General features: G+C 36.2%; 1 protein-coding gene across 1 annotated transcript in view; it reads right to left on the bottom strand.

The window, feature by feature from the left end:
• Window positions 1-24,084, bottom strand: part of LOC135076646 (E3 ubiquitin-protein ligase RNF19B-like) — a 47,407-nt gene that overhangs the window by 8,388 nt on the left and 14,935 nt on the right. The window contains exon 2 of the mRNA XM_063971068.1: window positions 4,008-4,105. Coding sequence (XP_063827138.1) covers window positions 4,008-4,105 — 98 coding nt within the window. The remainder of the gene's footprint in view (window positions 1-4,007; window positions 4,106-24,084) is intronic.

The raw sequence follows: 24,084 nt of genomic DNA on the forward strand, positions 1-24,084 counted from the left end.
TTATGCAACTAGATAATTTTTGGATTGCCTATAAAATCATTACATTTATTCAGAGGTTTAGACATATTGATAACAGAACGATAGAGTAACTTTCCCATATCATTTATGATACATTCAACATCAAATAAACCGCACCTTCCGCGACGCGAACTTTAAAGATTTTCTTCTGACACAATCATGGTGCCCCAACAATATTGGTGTTATTTGAAAGCCCAATAAATATCCTTAAAGAAAAACACATTTAATTTCTAAATAAATGATTATCATATACCATAAATGTGACTTGAAAAGAGACCTCACTTTGGGCTCACCTCTGGGATCAATTAGACCAAATTTTATGGTTATAAAACCAAATAATGATCACACGTGTCCTCTTTAACAGATGGATACCGATTAATCCCAACTTAACAGTTTTATAGCCATAAAAGTTGGCTCAAGCGTAATAGCCTATTTTTTGAAGAAGTGACTCTGGATCCTTCTAAAGACACATTTTTGGGGTAAAAACCTTTCCTTTAATGAAGTGAAGCTTAGAACTAGGCTTTTAAATGGTGCCAATATTGGTGGGAAGTGGGGATGCATTCGTTTGAAAGTGCTTGTTGCGGGAGGTGCGATTTATTTGATGTTGAGTGTATTTATGTATACTTGGATGATATTAATTTAATTCAAAAGTATGGACAAACAGCTGAGGAGCGGCTAAGCCTGTAATTATTTAACAGGATATCCGACATAGAGCATGGCCGAACAACAGAACGGGCAATTAGGCAGGTCTGAGATATCGAGCGTACGAGCTCTATCTGTGTCACTGTGATTTGTAGAGACCACGGCATGTCAAGGTAATTATTGTGGCATCTTATTCAGTTGAAATAGATGCTATTTTATGACAAAAATCGAATAGTCTGATGTGCTATCACTGTGCCACACAATGTAGCGCGACTGTATGGCAAATTAATAACAAACTGCATCATTCTGGTACTGGTAGTGGTAAACAACACGTATGCGTTTAAAATTAACCAAAATAAGGTTGACGACATAACCATAACTCGCAAGTAATGTATGATGCTCGTGGGAAACCCCATCACTTTAATGGCGTCATGATCATGAACTTGATATGCAGAATAAGAACATTTACTTATGATAAACAATTACATAAAACTGTAGTTCCCATTTTAATGAGGACTAAGCTTAGGTACTTTTTGTTTTCCTTACATAAAACACTGGTTAGAGAAGTTACGTAGTCAGCCTTTTCTAAAAATAGGCAATAAGAAAAAAACAACATAATATTAGGATTTACCTAGTAAGTATCTAGACCAACAAACAAAAAAGCTAACAGATAAACTCAAAAGTAATTTATATTGTTTATGAAATTACTAAATATTGTGGAATTATACGAGTATTTTAAAAATAAAATCATTGAAACGAAACAGGTAAAATTATTATTGACGCAATACAGAGCGGTGCGGTTTTCATTAATAACATATTATTATGTGGTGGTTACAGTGCAGCACATCAGGTTATAATATTTTTGTTGCAAAATCGCAGTTATTACAACGAGATAAGATGTCACATAGTTCCATTTGATGTGCATCGTTCGAGTGCACTATCGAGTTTAATGTCATATTAATGCGTCATTAATTAAGAGAGGTTTTCTACGTCGGTTGATTATTTGGTTTACAGATAGCAAATAACTAGAAAATAACAGTTGAACAGAAATATAAATAAATAACTAGTTTTATATGAGAACTAAAAAAAATCCACAAATCGAAGCTCATAGAGTCAGAATGATAGGTGTAGGATTGGTTTACGTCATAGTCACCTTATTTATCTAATCAATAACCTTGTAGTTCACGCTAAGCTTATTAATACGAATATTAGTTATCCAATCCAGTCCACTGAAAACTATGTACAGCTCTGGTACTCGTATTATCTGTATGATCTGTTTTGTGGACTCACTGAGATAAGATATGGGAGCTAATGTGATCCGATTGCTAAAGGACTAATAACACCAATTTGCAATAAAGTGGTTCAATAAAAGTAATGCACAATGAATCCCAGATGTGTCTATGTTTTTATCTACGTTTATCAGGGTTTTTTACTGTTTGATCTGAATTTTGCCAGTCATTTTTAGTTATGAAACTGACTACGAGAGCAAGCTAATGAAATCCTCCATTTATACAATCGATAATAGATATCTGACGATATTTTTGTTCGCGATAGCGCTATACAACCACAAAAAGCGCATCGTTGTTTAACTTGGTGTATTTTTTTACTGGTACGATAAAGATTGCCTCCTAAAATACATCCCATAGCATACCTTATGCAGAATAAAGAAACAATCCCATAACGTTTTTTAATGACGAAACAATATCATGATCTCAAACCCACGTAGATGAGATCACACTCTGCTAATAAGTTCAAATAAGTTGGTTTCTCAACACTGTCAAGTGGATGGAGTTGTTTGACGCTAGTTAATATTAAATATCTGGCCATACGTTTACCAACGAGGCACCGCAATAAGGAAAACCATGTTGAGTGTTATACACCTACGGATCGGGCACGTGCACTGCACGTACACCTGCATATCTCACGACACTCGTGAGCTAACAGTTACTTTGACTTTTTTTAAAACATTGATGGCCAACCTTTTACAAGCAAGTATTCTAAAAAGAAAAATTTGCTCTATAAAGTAGAGTTGACTATCGTTATCTACATTTTCTTACTTGTTGCTACTCTACCCAGGGAACAATTTTATCGTTGTTAACTCCAAAGTTCGTGCTGTACTCGAACTTAACGTATGTGTGTGTTCGTGTAATAATAACATGATAACTTTTACATCATAGCTTTCGAGTGTGCTCATTATGTGAGCATAAAAGTGAGCGTCACATTTAGGCAATCGGTTCTCCAAATTGTGTAACTTTTAACTTAATGCCAAATAATGACGCAGCTAAAGTTTACCTACTACCGCGATCTTCTGGAAACAAAGAAGCTGGCAAAGGAATCTTATTAAACAAAAATACAATCTTACTTAATTTTAAATACAAAACGACGTTTCATAAATCCATAAGTTATTATGACAGAAAGTTCGTATAAATTCCGTTTACTTAGCTTATGTGTACTTATCGCCGCAATATAACGGACAGATTTACGTTACGATGTGACAAGCATAATAATACAATAATTTCCCTTAATTAAAGGCAATATTGCACCAGAACGTCGTAAAGGCACTTGTAGCTGTTACCAAGTTACGAGTAAAACCTTTGTTTTATTAGCAGTTTCGTAACTATCGCAATAGATACACTATAATTTGCATGCGACTAGCATCTACTTCTGTGATAGAAAGTGTTTTTTTTCTTCTGTAGTGGCGCGCCCGAGGCATGCGGATTAAGGCATCCGCGACGTGACCAGCCAGCGTTCGCCAAGGTAGCCTTGTAGAGCCGCTTACACAATGATATTTGTTTGTCAAGACTTCGCGGCGCTGTACCAAGGTCACATGAACACGATTATCGAAACCCTGGTCGGAATCGATTCTTTATCCTTTTTGGTATATTATCTTGGCAAGAGAAATTGGTGAGATCGCCATTGGAAGGTCATTATAAGTTTGGGACGTGGCTATATTTGGTGATATCAAGTCTACACGAGTTCTTATGGTGTATGGAGATGGAGGACACGCACCCCCCCATATTTAGTACTAACTCAGAAAGGAATTTCTGATTTCAACTCCTGTATATCCAAGATAGCTCTGCAAAACAAAAACTAGTTTGAGTAGTTCCGTTGGAAACTAACTGGATTGTAGTTGGAAATTCAGTACCTATAGCAGTGGTTGGTAGAGACCCTACTGCACTGTAGCAAAAACAGGCAAATTCATTAAGGTGTAATAAACCTAAAGTGGATAAGACCACGGATATTTGCGACAAGGTTCAGGCTTCAGGTTCCCTAGCTAACATATGCACGATCGCAGTTCGCGTCATGTAGCGCAGTCATCAGTATGAAGTGTGGCAGTTGGTACGAACCTCCTCGTCCTCCGCTATGAACTCGACGGTAGTCTGCTGTTTGTTCTGCTGCTGCTCCGCGCTCGACTTGGACGGCCGCGAGTCGCCCTGGTCTAGCACTGAAACAAACAACAACACATGTGGAATGGAGCTCGTAGATGGAAAACAAAAACAATGTGAACGAATTGCACGAATGCAGACTTGATTTACATCCTGGTCATAAACGACCGAATGTCCCATGTCAGTACAAGTAACTTGCAGTACAATTAAAATAACAGGTTTTGTCTTTCCATTAATAAATAACCTAGAGCGAATATTTAGTCCTTTTTTCGAACAAGTTAATCATACCATAGTAAAAGTTGTTCGTTATTATGAGCAAATTCATGTCCGCAAATATGGCAAGCATTGAAATAAAATAAAAAATGTTTCGACATATTTTTCACGGCCAATGGCTGCTTGTCGAATATTCATGAAACGAGTGGTTTAATGTTATTAAACATGAGCTTTAGGAATTAACATACACATTCCTGAAAGAGATTGATTGATTGCTCCTATTGGACAGTTCGGAATTTTTAACGCACTTATGTAGGTTACATAGCATAGTAATAATTATTATGCTTATGCCTCTGAGGAGTTTTTCAGTAGTCTCCAAGCTGATTCGATACAGTTGCGTGCCTTGCACTTGACCCAGTCAATAGCGCGTAATCAGTCCGCCCCCAATTTAAGGCAAGTAAAAATAGAAGGTGACGTTAGCAATCGGTAGTTTTTACGCTGTCTACTGTTTTAAATTAATAACTACCATACATTAATTCCAAAGTATTTTGGAGTAATGTAAATGTATCCAAAATTCCCAACTCATGAATGGGTAATTTCTAGGGGATGTCTATGTGCCTTTAAGGCACCAGGCACAATAATGTAATTATACCAAATACCAATGATTACTCACAATAATAATAATATGATCTAATTAAGTAGTTCGCAAATTACACATTTCATTTAATAATAATTAGTGAATCAATCAATAAGTACATCATCAAACATAACATTATCATAATATGTAACAAGAAGATTACTGCTGAAAAGATAAACGTCGCAAGTATTTGTGATGTAAAATAATTGGAAAACGAAAAGTAATAAATGTCGTAAACGACTGTTATCAAAACATACAACACCAATTAGCACAGTTTTATTAAACAATTGAATTTTAATTTCACCGTAACAGTACCGTATATTAACCGCAATGTGGTAAGTAAATTAATTGTAAATTGATATTTTATCTCCGAATATTATCATGACAATGGAGTTTTTAATTAATTCGATATTCATTAACGGTTAATAAGCGTCCAAAGTATTTACAGGTCAAGAGTTCGAATTAAATAAACCGTGTCATCGTCTCGTTTATTGATCGATTAGTTCCATCAAAAAGTAAACTTTCATTGTTCTTAATTGATTACTGGACGCTAGATATTGCCTTTACACTTGGTTGGATTAACAAAATATCAAGTAATCAAATTGTTTTTGACATAATACTTCCATCGTGCGGGCTGGCTGTCCCAACTGATATCATAGCCTGATGACAGACAGACTTTATAAGCAAAATAAATATTAGCATCTGACATGGTTCAAGCAATCTAAAGGCTAAACATGCGCCCATGTGCACTGAATCATTACTCCTTATCGAACAATCAGATTAATTCTAGTTTGCAATGACTTAACCAAATTGGGAACAATTACACAAAGTGGTTTTTCGTTGGCGACCTCCGGACCTGTTTCTAGAGAGCATAACCAGTACGTCTAAGATTCGTGTCGTGACAGATTCGATTTCGTATAAGTTCACAAAAAAGAGACGAATTAAAAACAGTCGCAAAATATTATGTAACAAAAAGATTCAGTACCACTACAAATGTCAACAATTATTACGATTTCGACTCTATAAAACCGTATTAATTTATGGTTATTTAGCAACGATTAGGAAAATTATTCGATAAACTACTATCACATGTCTAGAGAGCAAGCACACGGAAACGTTTTGATACTCTACACATTATTTGATGAAAATGGGATTACTCACTCTAGTGTGAGTCAGCCTTAAGCTTGTAGGGTGACGTTTAGAGACTATTAGAGCGTCAGTTATAGGTTTGAAGGGCATGGTCGCACGATGCACCGCGTTAAGGGAAAATACTTATTAGTCATGACAACGTAAACTATCATATTTGTAAACAGTACAATCGTTTAGTAGCGTGTTGTTTGTCAAGTTGATATCATTAAAATGCAAACACTTCAATGTAATAAAATTATTTCTTATAGGTACATAACACGCTCACTTATTGCAAAGGAACTTGATAAATATTTATTGTAGTTAATGTAATTACATGATATGGATGGAATAATGTTCCGGCAAACCATATAATTAAACAGTATCTCACATGAGAAGAACACAAAGAAAATATAAAATTAACATAATTATGTAGTTGCATTCTAATCAAGACGTCGTTTATTTTATTGAAGAATTTAGTTAGAGTAGGGACTGCCTAAAAATAGATAAAATACATGCGTGAAATAGGTATAGGTTACTTTAATGGACAATGAAAAAATAAGTAGTTAAATTACTTAATAATAGCTAGCAGTCAGTTGAATTAGGTTGTTGTATCTTCCATTGAAAGCGATATCTAGACATCCTTTTGGACCTACATTTTATTGATAGAGTGCAGTGCGAGAAATTAGTATCCAAACAGTGTAAGAAGTATTTATTTGCATACAAGCATTACACTAGTCCGCCTGGAAACAAACATCTAGCCGTATAACATAATATCTCCATCCTCATGATCACTATACCTCTACACAATCGTTTGATTTTGTCCACCCCCACGCATTCATCAAGTGAATTCAAGTGCATACACGCGCATTTACTGAATATCTTTCGTCAGAAATAGCCAACAAGAAAGAATTTGGGCTCAAATTCTTGCCAAAAGCTATAATACGAATGCAACTGTTCTCTATGTCAAAATAAAAGGTATTTGTTTACGTTACGAACGCAAACTGTTTCTGTTTTACGTGATCGTAGAAGCAAGGAACGTTTGTGTTTTGAAAGAAAACGTAGTGCACGTAACAATAATAAAATGATTCACTTTCTTGGGAGTTGTAAATTAGGTATTTTGATTCGTGTCATAACTCGCGGTTTGCATCAAGGAAAATACAATTGATAATGGAAATGTGAAAGTTATCCGCTATTATGACTATCGACGAACTTCAAGATATAGTATCTTTTTCTATCTTAAGCCAGAGTGGCCTAACCAAGATAGAATTCATTAATTTTAATTTAAAAAAGATAACAAAATCTACAAAAAAGTTGAACAAATTTTTTGGCTAATATTGTAGCGCTATTACAGCGAGTTTAAGTCTCTGAAATAAAATGTCCCGAGTTAGGCCCATATCATGTTAGTAATTTAATTTAGTACCTAACCTTTTAGTATATCTCCCTTGATCCCTTCCTAGGATCGTGACCCATCCATTTAGTCGACTTTTTGCTGACTCATCAATCGCCTTTACTCCGAGTCCTTCGTGATACGGGTTTTACGGTTACATCTTCAGTAGGAAATAAATTTATCATGTTAGAATTTTTACTTTTTTGGCTACTTAGTGCGGATAAAGTAACCTTTAACACCAAAATGCAATGCATTTTCACGTCACTCGTTAAGTAAGTAGTTTTATCGATCGATCCTGTTTCGATGTACGTGAAAACAAATAAACAAATCTACGAATTCACGAATTTTGTTAGCGTTTGGCAGCTAGTCTCGTGTAGTTTCGTGAATTAATTTATAAAATATTTCTACTTTACAATATTCGAGATAAAACAGGGCATATAGCAGCGGGCGAATAATGGGTTCATGCCGTTCATAAAACCTGCTCAGCGGAATGGCCGCGGAACGATCTGCGGTCTCAGAGACTTCTCACTACGTTATGAATGGCCTATTATAGAAATGGCCAGCATTCCTGGGAAATCCATTTGGTGCAACGGTTTATGTTATAAAATAATGGCTTGGGAGCCGAAAATATTGCAGTAATTAAAAAAATTATAATAAAAATAAACTTTTTTAAAAACAAGCTTTTATTCTGAATTTCGAAAGCTTGTATCGCGCATGGAATTTATTCCTCTTTTTCTCTGTTTGCGCTACAAGCTTTCGAAATTCAGAATAAAAGCTTGTTTTTAAAAAAGTTTATTTTTATTATAATTTTATTTTAAACTTTTTAGTTATATCTTAATCTCAGGACCCTGGACATTATCTAACACTAAAGTGCTCGAAAAGACAAATCCAACGAACCCAAACTCGATGAGTTTCCGCCGTTTTGTTTAGGAGTTCCTATGGCCACCTCCCGACTCCATCATCAGACCAGCTCAATGGTACCATAATATTGCATTGTCATCGTACTTACATAAGTATACCAAATTTCAGCTCAATCGGTTGAGGAGAACTGGTCTTAAATTCAGTTGCAAGATTTGTCCCACACATACTAACAAGTGAAGTCAATATAAAGCTTGTAATAAAAAGAACAGCCTTTTCCATGAAAATTGCAGTAATTTAAAAAGAAGTATCTTTAAAAGCCGTCGATAAGTCCACGACGCACAGTGGTCAATTTTAAGAATTTAGGGGTACTTAATTATATTATATAGAATATCATGCTTAAACGTTAAATACTTTTATTTTATACATAATTTAGGTATGTGAATGTCATCCCTCAATGATTACGACTTCTGGTTCTTGTAACAAATTTAGAACTTCAGCTGACAAGGTGTTCTATTCACGGTTATAGATCTCATATTAGACATGATGGGATCTGAAGATAGAAGCAGTATTTTAATGAGATCTTCATTGTTTAGTTGTCTGCTCATTTTTCTGGTGTCTTTATGGCGACTTTCTTGCGAGTCCTCTCCGAGCATGCCGATTGGTAGTATGAAATTGTCTATGATGTTTTTGCCGTGTACTAAAACTTGAATGGTTGGTGTCATAGAATACCAGTTATAAAGATCAACATATTTCATAGCAGTGTCTTTAGCATATTCTCCGAATTTGACGCTATTTATTTTGTAACCAGAGATAAGGGTTTTTAAGATGATACCGAACCTCTAAATTAGATCGCTATCAATTCCGGTAATATTTGACGATATACTTACCCGGATTAGCAAAGAAGCATCTAGCAGTATTGCCATCATTGCTGTTCCCGAACCCAGGCTTAGGAACATCAACTAGCAAACCAAGTTACTCCTTGAATTGCGTTTGAATGTGTACTTTTCTTTCTGCTACAATTTTCTTGTTTATTTCGCCACGAGCTTGTTTATTTCTTATTGTATTTTTTACGAAATATGTAACAGACACTCATAAAATCCTATGAAGGCATGTGAAGGTGATATTTCGCAATTTTCTACTGTTTTGAGCTGATTTCAGCCACAATCTTGAAGTAATTGTACAAAAATTATGAATTGCATTTTAAATTTTTTTTTGGTTTGTTATGTTCAATTCTGATACTCCAATAGAGTCTAAAATAAAGTTGAACAATAAATCTTTGCTATTCTGGGACATCAGCTTCATCGGAGGATTTTTTGATAATAATTCAAATAATTCCATGTTTTTGATAGCACTTCCATTGCCTAAAAAATTGAAAAAATCCAATGAAACTGCAAATTTCTGCAAATAAAACTGATATTTTTGAATAGGTAACACTTCAGCCTATGACCAAATAACAAAAGTTTTTATTTCTAATTAGTTCCTAAAAACGTATGTTCCTTTTTATCTGCTAAATATGTATAAAAACTGTAGTCAAATTCCCTATTTATTTATGATATGAAAATCTGCCAGATTTTAAATTGTTAATATGAAAATAGAATGTACTGACCTTCACTAATTATCACCATTTTTTACTAAACTCACTATTGGATAGGTATTTAGCAAATAACAAAAGAAAACTCGCACAAATCCGTCTATCTTAAAATAGAAATACTAGAACACACAGATTATTAACTTTAAATTAATGAATCTTAGGAACCGATAAGAGTACACTGATGATATTTCTTTATAATGTAAACAACTAACCCTAAAATAGAAATATCGTTTATTTTTCGGATTACCTGCACATTGATAAAGTTGAATTTTCTACCGCTAAAGTTTGAAAATTGACCACAGTGCGACGTATGGCTGTTAGAATAAAATGTAAATAACGTGAACGGAAAATTATTTAATATCAACAATGTGTCTTATTAGTTTATTTATTCATTCACATGTTATCGAATAAATTAATGCTCTGTAACATTTGCATAATTATCTACACTTCATTAGTCTGCTGGGCACACCCGACTGAGTTTCACAGATTTTCACGTATCATCTTTTTAGCGACACAAACACAAACAGACACTTGCTGTCGACTCAAGCACCCTTTACACAGCAAACACATTGCTATATTTTTTTATTTTCAAAATATTCTCGTTCAAATAATTATTTGGCACAAAAAGTTGCATAAACAGTTAACATTGTTTAGTTATTATAGCATAGCTATAGTTGCATGTTGCAACATTGTATCTATGATAAAATTATCGGCATAAAACGCTTCACACACGAACAGTCAATATACATAATAATGTTTGTATGTACTCGTAATAATAGGTATATTAGTATTGTACGTGTAGGTATGTAAGATTGTTTTACCTGTTTTGTGTTGTTTATACAGTGTGTCCGGGTTTGTAGTGATCAAACTTTAAGGGTGTAATCTATGGACAATTTTATCGATGAAAATACTTCAAAGGATGATGGGCACAAATGTATGGAAAGTGGTACCCGCTCCAATAGCCATAACCAATATATATTTTAAAAGGCCTTTAGATGTAGGAAAATGTCTGCTATGGGGCCAGTTCTAATTCACGTTTTGAAAGCAGTAATTCCACTAAGTATTATAATGAAAGTATAACACAATCATCCATGTATACGAGTATGTATTATGACTACAATCTATTAATATAACTAAAAGAAGCATTGAAAAGGAAAGGATTATACCTACGATGAACTACCCAAGCTATTAGCCCTTTATTCGCTTTCATCATCATCATCATGATCATTTTAGCCATAGGACGTCCAGTTGAACATAGGCCTCCCCCAATGATTTCCACAATGGCCGGTTGGTGGCGGCCTGCATCCAGCGCCTTCTCGCTACCTTTATGAGGTCGTCGGTCCATCTTGTGGGTGGACTTATTGGGTCTTGTGGGTTTATTCGCTTTAGCAACCCATAATAAAACCCTTAAGAGGTAATAAAACTTTAACCCCTTTATTAATACAAGTTACACCCTAGTTGAACTCTGGCTTAAATTGTCATTTGGTATGGAAATGTCATTTTAATCCAAGGTTCTTCCTAGGTGTAACTTTTTATTAATAAGGGGGTAGTACTTCTTTAAATAAAAATATTTATTTCACAATTATCCCCATCAATAATTATAGAGTTAAGGAAGGATGCTGGAGCAGTAAACCCTTCCTGCCTCGCATAACCTAAGTACCATACGATGGACACGTATGATACTTCTTCTTCTTCTTCCTCGGTCCCTCACTGATGAGGATCGCGACCACAGATGATAGTGTTCCTCCACAGACTGCGGTCATAAGCTGTGTGGACCGCACGATGCAAACTCCCGCCCACCGTCTTCCTCACCGCGTCCGACCATCTCGTCGGTGCCCTGCCCCGAGCGCGTCCCCCTTCATACTGTATGATACTTAGGTTACACAAAAAGTATCTTTATCTTCGAACGCAACCAGATCTGAGGCTGGTGGCCATAGTAAATGTTGTTCGTCTTGGTAAGACCTTTCAAATGACACTACAAACATAACTATTGGAGCCGGGTACCATTCTGCAAAAAAGTATGTATATCTTCGTACACAACCAGATCTGAGGCTGGTGGTCATAGTAAAAGTTGTTCATCTTGGTAAGACCTTTCAAACGATACTAGACTCATATCTATTGGAGCCGGGTACCATTTTGCCCATTGTCCTTTGGGGCTTGACCCATTTCTCGCAAAATTACGAGGATTTAAGTTTTTAATTTTTGGTTTTCACCTCTTCCTTCAAAAACAAGTGAAAGCGTGGGTAGCTTAACACTAATAAGCAAAAATTTTATATCATGCGATATCCAATAAAATTACCTATTAGCAGAAGTAGAAAACAGATACAAGTTTCATACATTTTAAGGGAGTAAGAATGGATTTAATTAGAAAAAAACATGACATTTTTCACTTCTTTTTCAGTTATTTTCCAACACAAGAAAAACCAGGTCGTTAAGGTATGTTTTATTTGCATTGTATTATTAGTATTTGAGCTATTCTACAAAACGAATGTAAATTTATTAGTCTACGTTTATTAGTTTCGACGTAATTGTTGAACAAAGATACCCCTTCCCAGCGGTTTCCATAGCGCACGCGACATGCGAAAATACACTGCCTGAAAGAATCACACAACCTATTCCGATTACTATGGAAACCGCTGGGAAGGGGTATCTTTGGTCAACAATTACGTCGAAAATAATAAACGTAGACTAATAAATTTACATTCGTTTTGTAGAATAGCTCAAATACTAATAATACAATGCAAATAAAACATACCTTAACGACCTGGTTTTTCTTGTGTTGGAAAATAACTGAAAAAGAAGTGAAAAAAGTCATGTTTTTTTCTAATTAAATCCATTCTTACTCCCTTAAAATGTATGAAACTTGTATCTGTTTTCTACTTCTGCTAATAGATAATTTTATTGGCTATCGCATGATATAAAATGTTTGCTTATTAGTGTTAAGCTACCCACGCTTTCACTTGTTTTTGAAGGAAGAGGTGAAAACCAAAAATTAAAAACTTAAATCCTCGTAATTTTGCGAGAAATGGGTCAAGCCCCAAATTTGAAGTATTTTCATCGATAAAATTGTCCATAGATTACAACCTTAAAGTTTGATCACTACAAACCCGGACACACTGTATATGTATTTACAGTAGCATAATATCACGTAGGTAAGTAAGTATAATTTTAAAACTGTGAAGATTAATTTACAATTCCAAGCTCGTCGCGCCGTCTGCCCATCGGTTTGACGACAAAAATGTTATTTTTCCCCTTGCGAGTCTGCTTGGGAAAACCTGCGCTGATAGCTGTGGCCGAAAATACTCAACGTGTAAAACATTTCAACTAATGTTGTTGGTATTTATTTATTTATGTATCATCCGGCTTCACAAACATAAATGTAATTTGATTAGACTATGTAAATAAAATACAGATAATTCTCTTTTGTTTTTAAATAATATAGTACCTATTCTGTGATATTACCTCTGTCGACCTTCTATTATTTATATCGCTTATATTATTTAAATACAATATTAATTAGTAAATTATTTATAAAAATAATTTAATTCGCAGGTCAAATTCGTTTTCAAAATAAAATAATTTACAAACAATGGAACATTAAATACGTGTGAAACATAAAAAGGTCACTTTGAAAACTTTTAAAATAAATATAGGTTAAATTGTTTTGTTTATAATTACCCTAATTACGGGCGGATGGCTGCCACATCAAGTTAGAATTTTGAATGTAGGCTAGAAGGTTACGGTTTTCATTGTTGATTTTTATTGATATTTTCATTATGTAATAGAATTTAAACGAAAACATTGTATCTCAAGTAAGTTTTGATCGTTCACATTAAAAATATTCATCTACGAGTACAACGCAACTCCGTATTAAGTAAAAAAAACGACGCTGAAAAAGTATAAAACAAGATTTTCAGAATACTGAACTGAACAAAGTTGCTAATGTAGTTGCATAGTAATTTTCATGTTTGGAAAACCGCAGTCACACGTTGTCAAAGTGCTACGGTAGGTAGGTATATGTAACGTGTGACTACGCCTTTCCAAATATGAAAATTACTATGCAACTACATTAGCAACTTTGTTCAGTTCAGTATTCTGAAAATCTTGTTTTATACTTTTTCAGCGTCGTTTTTTGTCGTAGTTGGGTTTTAGTTTTTTTACTTTTTATTATTATTTGTACTATTTTGGTGTTAAAGTGTATTTGTGGCGCATAATATTAACAAAAGTTAAATTGATGAACTAATAAGTAGTAAAGAAGCCTAGCTATGAACGAAAAGATGTGAATTATATGCAATCAGCCCATGAATACAGGTAAAGTCACAAGCAAATGCTAGTAATTTATATATATTCAAAATGTACAAGTAAAGCGCTTTCAAATGATACCAAACACGGCATATTTATCTTAACTTTATTTTTTTACTCTGTATGTTTTGTCCGCTAGAGGGCGACACATTAGATTTTGTGAAACCCCATATAGCCTATAACCAGCGGACAATTAAGACGCTTCTAATGATATGACATTTGTCGAATTCTGATAAGTAGTTTAGAAGTTACGAGGGAACAGATGAACATACATACATACATACATAGCCTGTCAAAATCATAACCCTCCTTTTGCTTTGCCGTAGTCGGGTAAAAACAGGCGTATAAAATTTTTTTTTTTTTCAAATTCAAATTCATTTATTTGCACAGGAACATGGTACAATACAGATGTCAGATAAAAACAATCAGGTTCAACATGTTTCGTCTACAAGACATGCAAAAATTTCATAGTCAATTACTTAATGAATTCATGTTTTCGTCATCCCATCACAAAACGGACAAGGACAACGCTAGCTGCATAAATTATATTGCATTTTGTTTTGCATAATGGAAGAGCTTGAACTTAGTTACCTACCTATAAATAAATTCCAAAGTCACAGCAACGAATTGCGTATGAAAAAATCAATAAATAATACATTCGAATGATCAACGTAACAAACAACGTGTCGATGATGCCCGTGACGAAGACTGAACCAATTCGAATTGGTTCGTATTAGAATGGATGGGTATTTAATGTTTTACATTGGACGGTGTCGGCCTGACCAGTAATAGAAAACATTACCGATAAATCAATACGTATTTGGAGACGTTTACTGGTTTAATGAAACAGACGGAATGCGTTGGAGTTTTTATAATAATTTATTTGTTTTTGTACCTATAAAGTTTTTGTTTTGCCACTGTAATGTTTTTATAAAGTTTTTATTTTACATGTAATCCGGACGCAATCTCTATCTTTATGCAGATTGTGACGTGCGGTCTTCATCGGCAATCTTTGATCTTTCCCAGGAAATATTTTAATTTGATACTCAGCGGAAATATTTGAGCCACCGTTTCATCATCTCACCTGAGTCACACGGAGACAATCGCGATTGTTTGCGCAACTTGGTCAGCACTAGCGGTCCGAGGCAGCTAGAGTCACGTCTATATCGGAGCCATGTGCAAAGATGACCATATTCGCATTCTAGTGTCGCCTATTTGCGATTATTATGAGCCATAGAACATTCCAGTCAAGATAGCTTGCTACAGTATAATCTCTAAGGTCAACCTGAGAAACATCGTGAGAAAAACTAAACAATTGAGGTTAAAATCACACTTTCTACAAAACATGGTGTTTGGAAAAGTCATATAATTAAGTAGAGCACTGCGTCAGAGCAACGATTTTGGCAAAATGCTCGGTCTAAGAAGTCTGCACTCGAGTTACAAGCTAGCTCATTACGTTCAAGCGACCTCATTTCGGCGTCTGTCTGCCTGCAGACAACAAAGCTAGAAACAACTTTACAAACATGTATCCTGGGTGGCTGCGCTGAACGGCTTGACTTCATTTTGCCTCCCACCTAAAGTGTTAAAGTTAAACTACACTATAGTAATACCTTTTTCGGGAAGCTTTAATCAGTCTGGGTTCTGTCTGGGGCAAAATTGATAGATGAAAGTTTTGTATTTTTTATAACAAAGGTTCGCTGAAATTATCGCAATTTAATCGATACTCGTACTTGTTTACTTAACATTTAACACTGCCCCAGTTACGAAATTCACAATAATTTACAAAAAACATCAATCAGCGCGTTTTGTAATTCCCTGAAGTAACTGTGCCACAGCGCAAAACCGGCAAATGACACATTTGAGGGCTTGGTTGGTTTACACGTGACCTCTACTTTTTCCTTCATAAGGAAAAACAGAACTGAGATTATAACCAGTATCTGGGATGATACAACTGCAAAAAAATAAGTGACGACATAATAATTATGACGTAGGTTTATCCATCACAACGAGACTTTTTACCGAGATTTTTTTTGAATAACAAATCCGACGGAAGTCCTACTTAACTGACTGACGATTTATTCATACAAGTCCCATATGAATAAGAACTTAATTCTTAACATTGTTACGGTTACGGACAACTTCAGTAACACTGTCTGTCACACACAATAATATCTGTGTCGTGTTTAAATTATCTCCTGCAAAAATAGAGTTCTTTACGGACTGAAATTTTCGTTTGTAAAATTTCACTTTTACACTATGAAAGTTTGAAAGTCTCGAAAATACTTTAGTGTGTCTTTGGTAAATAACGAATGTAGGTATAAATTAGAAGCATTCGATAATTTTATTTGCAATAATATGCCATTCGAATCTTGCGTTCACCGACATCGTCGACTCTAAACACCAAACTAAAGGTCGATCGATACACCGGTATGAATTTAGCACGCTTATTTATGAGACTATCCATTATTCTCTAATGCTAGTTTTGGTAAAGGTCACTGTTAAATAAAATATGTAGTCTATTACGTATTCTGTGGCATTTGCATTACCACAAGCGAAGCAACATGGCATACCGCTGATGCCGTGGAGCAAGGTTGGGACCTTGTGGGGTATTGATTACAGGTGAACTGCAATAAGCATGCTATTAATATTCTAAGCGTATAATTTCCTAGGTGGAGCATCGCTTTATTTGGACAATAAGAGATCATCATAATAAAACATGAATCGTGCTTCGCCGTTTTTACTTTGCACTTGGCTTGCCACACTACCGTAAGTCTTAAAGAGATATGGAGCTACAGTCAAGGCAATTTGTGATCCACTTTGAATTTGCGCCAAGAAGCTCAGGATGCATGCATAACAATATTGTATATCAAAAAGGTTTAAAAGTACACGTCTTGCCTTTGTTGTTGCAGTCATCTACACTGATGTTGTTAACCAAGAAATTTATTCAGGAAGTGTAATTATTACCGATGAGCCCACTTATTACGCGTAATCAAATGTTTTATTGTTTCTGGTGATGTGTACCATCAAAGAGGCCGTGGGCTCAAGAACACTTCAAATTCCATTCAAGCTGCGGTTTTTCAAACACTTCCTCGTGTGGTTTTTGTCGCAGCATAAATATTATATGGTAATACAGTGTCTGGACTTTACAATGGAAGCACTGGCGTAGCGGAAAATTCTGAATTACCTAGTTTAAAGATATTTTGTTAGTTAGGTTTTTTTGTGATTTGTTAACTACGTCATAATTTTCAATGCCATTATGAAGTTTTCTAGAGAGTTTTATACATCTTACATACGCATTATATGCGTTGTAACAAAAATAGCCCATTATTATGCGACTGACTTATAATGTAGCGTCTAACATCGGATAGTCATCCATCAATGCCTCTAAAGAGCCAATAACGTCGCGCCTTGAATGGAGTGTGCGGAGCGCGATTTTTATAGAAAGCAATTAATCTCGCGTCATAGCGGAGTGTAAGCTAAATACACAGAGCACCGACGCAACTGGGCCGCGGCCGGGTCACCCACCAGGCGCAATCGCGATGGATCGCCTCGAGCGTGTGATAGAAAGTTGATTCAATAACACGAAATAACGCTAGCGTTGAAATTGGCAAACCAAACTAGTCGATGACTTTTCGCAAAGTTAGATACCCAATAATTAACGCAAAGTTTAATGAACCTACTTGTTGAGTGCCATACCCTTCGAGAGCATGTAAACGTATATTACGTTGTAAACCATCTGGAATAAAGGTTTTTCAGCGGAGTTCAGGAGATAGAGCTTGTCAATTTACCCTCATGCAGCTACAACACTTGTACTTCACTTGTAGTTATTGAAACATCAGTTTGAATAGATTTGTTTATTTATAGCCCTCAGAAATCACGAAACAAAGGATCGATTGACATGGAAAATTCATGACTGTATTGAAAATGGAAATGTATCTCGCCTCGCAAAGCGTTCTAGATATGACAGTGCTGAAGTTTGTTGACACGAATCTCCCGCCCCTCCCGAATGAGCATTCAACTGAAACATTAGGCCTTGTGCATACACACGCGGAGTTTCAAACAGGGCGTGGGCGAAACTAATGTCCACGCTCAAGTATATACACGTGCAAATGGCAACGTAAAATGTCAATCAAATTACCTATGACACATTTGACGTAAACTTCGGTGGTCACTCTGATTCGCAATTCTAAAACTTTTAACATAAACTTGTAAATAAATCTATCTAAAAAATTGCGAGTGTCATATTCCTGAAAACGAAAACCGTGTGAACGTGAATGCGCCCTTACAGTTTGCGATAACTTCCAGGCCAATGTACAGAATACAGATTCAATTTACAATTGGGCTTCAGCATATTAAATCAAATAGTTGCCGTGCTTGATATTGATTAGTAAAGCATAAAATTATTTTATCACAGTAAAACTTGTACAGTTTTCCTTCATGCTGAAAACGTGTTATATGCCTAACTACACGTTCGTGTTTCGTTTTGCTAACAAATCTCAATTTCTGTAGTTATTTGCTGAACGTATAATCCGCAGATATTATGCCCGGATCGTTGCTGCCTGAAAAGGCGTCTCTCCACTCTTTTTTGTTATTAGTAGAAAATGCAAGGTTGCAGGGGTCGCTTTTTTGTTTCAACATAAGCGTGAAACGCGTGAATGTTAATGATCCACTGAATAATACACTACATGTCAAGTCAAGACAAAGGCAACAAAACGCTCCAATCAGGAATCAATACGTATTAATAAACAAGAGGATTCTCGACAACAAATTTTTTATAGTTTAAAAAAGAATTTTATAGCCTAAAAAAGAAACCTAGTAGTTTTTAGAAAATAGCATGGTGCTGAAAATATGTATGCAAAGGAAATATTTTCGCTAACAAGCAAGCTACTGCCGACAGTTATTGCAACAGTCAAAATAGCTGACGTGTCTGAGCTAAACGCACCATACAAACGGGTAAATCCGCGAAACAGTAAAAAACTTATGTTCCGATCGATAAAAAAAAAACTGTTGTAGTTCTGGTAAATTAAACTTCTGAATAACGATTCATACAAGTTTCCACATAAGGCGCCATGATCCATATTGATTAAATACTTCAAGTTATTTCGATAATCAAGAAAACACGCACTAAACGTCATTACCATCACAGTAAAAATACTGACCTTTGCCGTTGTCTTTTAATTTTTTTTACTTTACCTATACACAGACCAGATTTTGATTATAAATTTAAAATGTACATATTTACCGTGACAAAATAACAAAATTATATTGAAATCGTATTAGCCAATAAAATGGAATCATGAATTGAAATATTGTCACGAGAAATCGTCATAGCCATCGCGGCAGCATCAAAGGTTCTTTAATGTGGCCGCGACGCGACTTATCCCCGCTTGTGTCCGCGCGTCCCACTCTTCAATTCGTTGCTCGTAACAGAACAGAATGCACGTAAAATTTACGCAGCTCCGAGACTTTTTAAACTCCGAAAACGAGAGACACTCGCAGTTTGTCATCGGCTCGCGTCATTCCCATTTTGTGCGATTTGGTAAGTTTTATATATCGATATTTTTCTAATAATTAGCACTTTGTAGCATGTGATTACAATAAAAAAATGGCGATATTGAGGTGTCCCAATAGTGGTGACAATTATTTTTATATAATTTTAAAATCGTTTTCGTCATTACCATTAACATCATTACCATATCATTTAGGCTTATGGTGATGACACTTTGTATATGGTAATGATGACTATGAATGGTTTCTTAAAAGAACAATGGGACAAAACGTCCCCAGAACTGTAGCACTTTAATACCTACCTTATAATATGATAGTACATGATAATACTATAATTTTATTATAATATGACAGCTCAAGTGTGACATGCATGTCTCAGAAAAAAGTTATATCTAAAATAAGAATCCATAAGCAACCCTGAAAAAATACATACAAAATCACTTTTGACCGACTTCAATGGGTATCACGACAGCTTGACCCCGGGACAATTCGACTCCTGTGACAACTCGACCCCTGCGACAACTCAAACCCTGCGACAACTTGATTTTTTTCAACACTCAACACTTTTGACTTACTTCAAATGGTTTCACGACTGCTGGACCATACAACAGCTGAACCCTACGACCACTCGAACCCTCCGACAACTTGACCCCTGCGACAACTCGATTAAATTACTTTTGACCTACTTCAAACGGTATCACGACTGCTTGAGCGTTAAGAAAACTCGACCTGGACACCTCGATCCTTGCGACAAGTCGATCTCTATTACAACTCGACCCCTGTGACAAGTCGAACACTGCGACACGTCAACCCCTGCGACTACTCTGAGCATTTATTCTAGATTCTGTTCAGGCATTGATTGATGGAGCTAAATGGTTTACAATAAGTATCATAGTTGTCATCGGGGTCGAACTGTCGTAGGTTCCCTACGACAGTTCGACAACTGGACCCCTGTGACAACTCGACCCCTGCGATAACAAGATTAAATTAATTTTAACCTACTTTAAACGAAGCTCGACCCTACAAAAACTTGACCCGGACAACTCGACCCCTACGACAAGTCCAAAATATTCAACTATGATACTTATTGTAAACCATTTAGCTCCATCAATCAATGCCTGAACTGTATCTACAATAAATGCTCAGAGTAGTCGCAGGGGTCGACGTGTCACAGTGTTCGACTTGTCACAGGGTCACAAGTACAAGTTGTCGGAGGGTTCGAGTGGTCGTAGGGTTAAGCAGTCGTAGGGTCCAGCCACTAGCGGCGTAAGGGGGGGGCGGTCCGCCCCGGGTGCCACTCATCAGGGGGTGACAAAAGTCACGCAGATTAGTACTCACTGGCGCTAGTATAACGAGGATATGCCATGATTGGGGGGGGGGGGGGGGGGGTGCTGCGATTAGTATCATATAGCTCATTCGAACTAACACCTTTCATTCATTCAATCGGTAACCCAAAAGAGGGGGTGCACCAGACCATTTTGGGGTGTCTTACCTCCCCACTATATGTATACCCAACTTACTTACATTAAGGACTTATGACGGGGGATGCTGTGCTGTGCTATGCCCCGGGTGCCAACCCATGCTACGCCGCCACTGTCCAGCAGTCGTGAAACCATTATTTTGAAGTAAGTTAAAAGTGTTGAGTGTTGAAAAAAATCAAGTTGTCGCAGGGTTTGAGTTGTAGCAGGGGTCGAGTTGTCACAGGGGTCGAATTGTCCCGGGGTCAAGCTGTCGTGCCCTTTGAAGTTGGTCAAAAGTTATTTTGTATGTATTTTTTCAGGGTTGCTTATGAATTTTTATTTTTGATATAACTTTTCTGAGACATGTCACACTTGAGCTGTCATATAATAAAATTATAGTATTCAATTCAATTTATTCATTTAAAGATAACAATGATCCACATGGTTAGTAAATGGGTGCCTTATACAACTATGTTAGTAATTTACTTATTATAACATACCACTAATTATCCAACCCGTTCGGTAAGAAGTAGCCGAAGGAAATGTCGGATAATAGGAGAGTCGTACCTCTCTGCCACGGTCTTCAGGATACTGTTGGGGCTCGCCCGTATCCTACTGAGCAACGAGGCAGTCTTCTTGCATAGGACAGCAAAGAAGCCGTCAGTATGCGACTGAGCAAACATTTCCGAAGCACTGCAGAAGCGAGGCAAGCCCAACAGCACCCTGAAACCGTTGTTATATTGGACCCGAAGGACGCCAAGCGATTTCTGCGAGTACGTGGTCCATAGGTTTCCCGTGTATAGACTCTGACAGTATGCTTTAAACAGAGTGATCTTGACATGGTCATTACATCGGGCAAACCTGCGAGCCAACATATTACACCTTACTGCCAGCGCCCTTCGTTCCCTCTCGATATCAACATGATCTTTAAGGTCATCAGTAACGTAGTGTCCGAGATATTTAAATTTAGTGACTCTGTTTAACTTTACCCCATTCAGCAAGAGGTCGGGTACCACGTTTGGACATTTACTGGCGGCCTTAAATACCATGTATTCGCTCTTCTTCACATTATACAAATAAGCCATGGCATTTAGCATACGCTTCACACACACCCACCATCTTTCTGAGAGCCCCCATTGTTGGCGCCAGCAGTACCATATCATCAGCGTAGCTTATGTTGTTGATACAAACACCATCTACCCAGCATCCGATATGCATACTGCTAAGGGCAACAATGAGGTCATTTACGTATAGGTTGAAAAGCCTGGGAGACGTCAGCCCACCCTGTCTCACCCCGCACTGCAACCCATACTCCTCAGAAAAAACGTTAGCCCATCTTACGCTGTTAATCTGGTTAGCATACTAATAATGGAATATTTGTGATACTTCTGACGGGACGCCCTGCCTCCTCATCTTATCCCAAAGGATGTCATAAGACACAAGATCGAACGCCTTGGAGAGGTCGAGGAAGCATGCGTAAATGGAAGTCCCCTGATCCGTGTAGTACCTGACAGTGTGCTTAAGACTAAGGATGGCGCTCTCGGTCGACAGTCCAGGCTTAAACCCGAATTGAGCATTATGTGATTTTAAATATTTATCTAGTAGAGAGTCAAGCACACTGTCAAGGACCTTTGCCGTGATTGTAGCTAGAGAGATCGGTCGGGTATTAGCATGGTCTATCATACAAGGTAGGTATTAAAGTGCTACAGTTCTGGGGACGTTTTGTCCCATTGTTCTTTAAGGTTTGTTTTTAAATGAGAAGGTTTTTTATTAGTTTACGAAAAGACGTTTTTTTATTCATTTCTTGTATGTTGACTATTGTGTAAGTCTAAGTGTTGAGAGGGGCTATGTGTGGTCAATTAAAGGCTGACTCCAAATTACAATGAACATTTATTTCGAAAACGGACGGTCTTATATAGAAAAATATTTACAAAATGAGACAAGGACAAAACATATACCTGTTTCACAGAAAACAATTACAAACATTTTAGGGTGAGACAATAAAACGATTACCTACAAACATTATCATAAACGGTCAGAGCGAGACAGAAGGAGAAAAGTATATCTATTTCACACTACACAAATATAAATAAGATGGAGGGTACACAAACTATTGATACTGAATTTAGAATGAGATAGCCTAAACTTACAAATACATCTGTTTCATACAACATGGAAATAACACTTAAAAGACGGTACACGAATATTAATTAATAAGCAAGATAGATAAGGACAGCAAGAAGTTAGTATACGTTTGTTTCACACAACATAAATATTACACAAAAACAAGGGTACTTTAATAAATAAATAAAAACAGATTACCGACATCTTAAAATAAAAAGTCTAGTCGTAGTCTAGGGCAAAGCAGCTCTCATCGTCCAGTGCGGCGGTGCTGCCGGTATGATGCGGACGTATGTCATGTGGTGTCGCCACACTAAGTAAGAGTACCTAGGCATATTTTTCAATCAAAATCCTCATTGGTGTAAATATATATTTTTTCTGATTCTGAATAATATTAGGAACGTAAAAAAAATTTAACTAATGTCCGTATTGTTCCAAATTCAATAAATTCATTAAAATATTGAATACATTTATTTTTATTTCCAACCCATTCTTTAATAGGTACGTGCTTAGCTAGGAAAATAACATAGATAAAATTGGTGTTTAGCTAAACAATTATATTTAAATTTTAGTTTTTAAGTAATTTTAATTTAATGTATTACTATAAAATATATTTCGTCATCACCATTAACATAAGATCATTACCATTTTAATAAAATCATTACCATTAGGAAAACGTCATTACCATTTTGTGAAAAAATATTTGGACGCTTGTTACTTCTAAAATCACGATTGAATCTAAGGGCCTCACACTGATCTAAAAAGCTCATTGCTTAACCTTTCAGTTTAAGCTAGTTTGCACGCATCCCTGTTAAGTTTTTCAAAAAACG

This window comes from Ostrinia nubilalis, chromosome 12 (genome assembly GCF_963855985.1).
Source record: "Ostrinia nubilalis chromosome 12, ilOstNubi1.1, whole genome shotgun sequence".
NCBI lineage: Eukaryota > Metazoa > Arthropoda > Insecta > Lepidoptera > Crambidae > Ostrinia > Ostrinia nubilalis.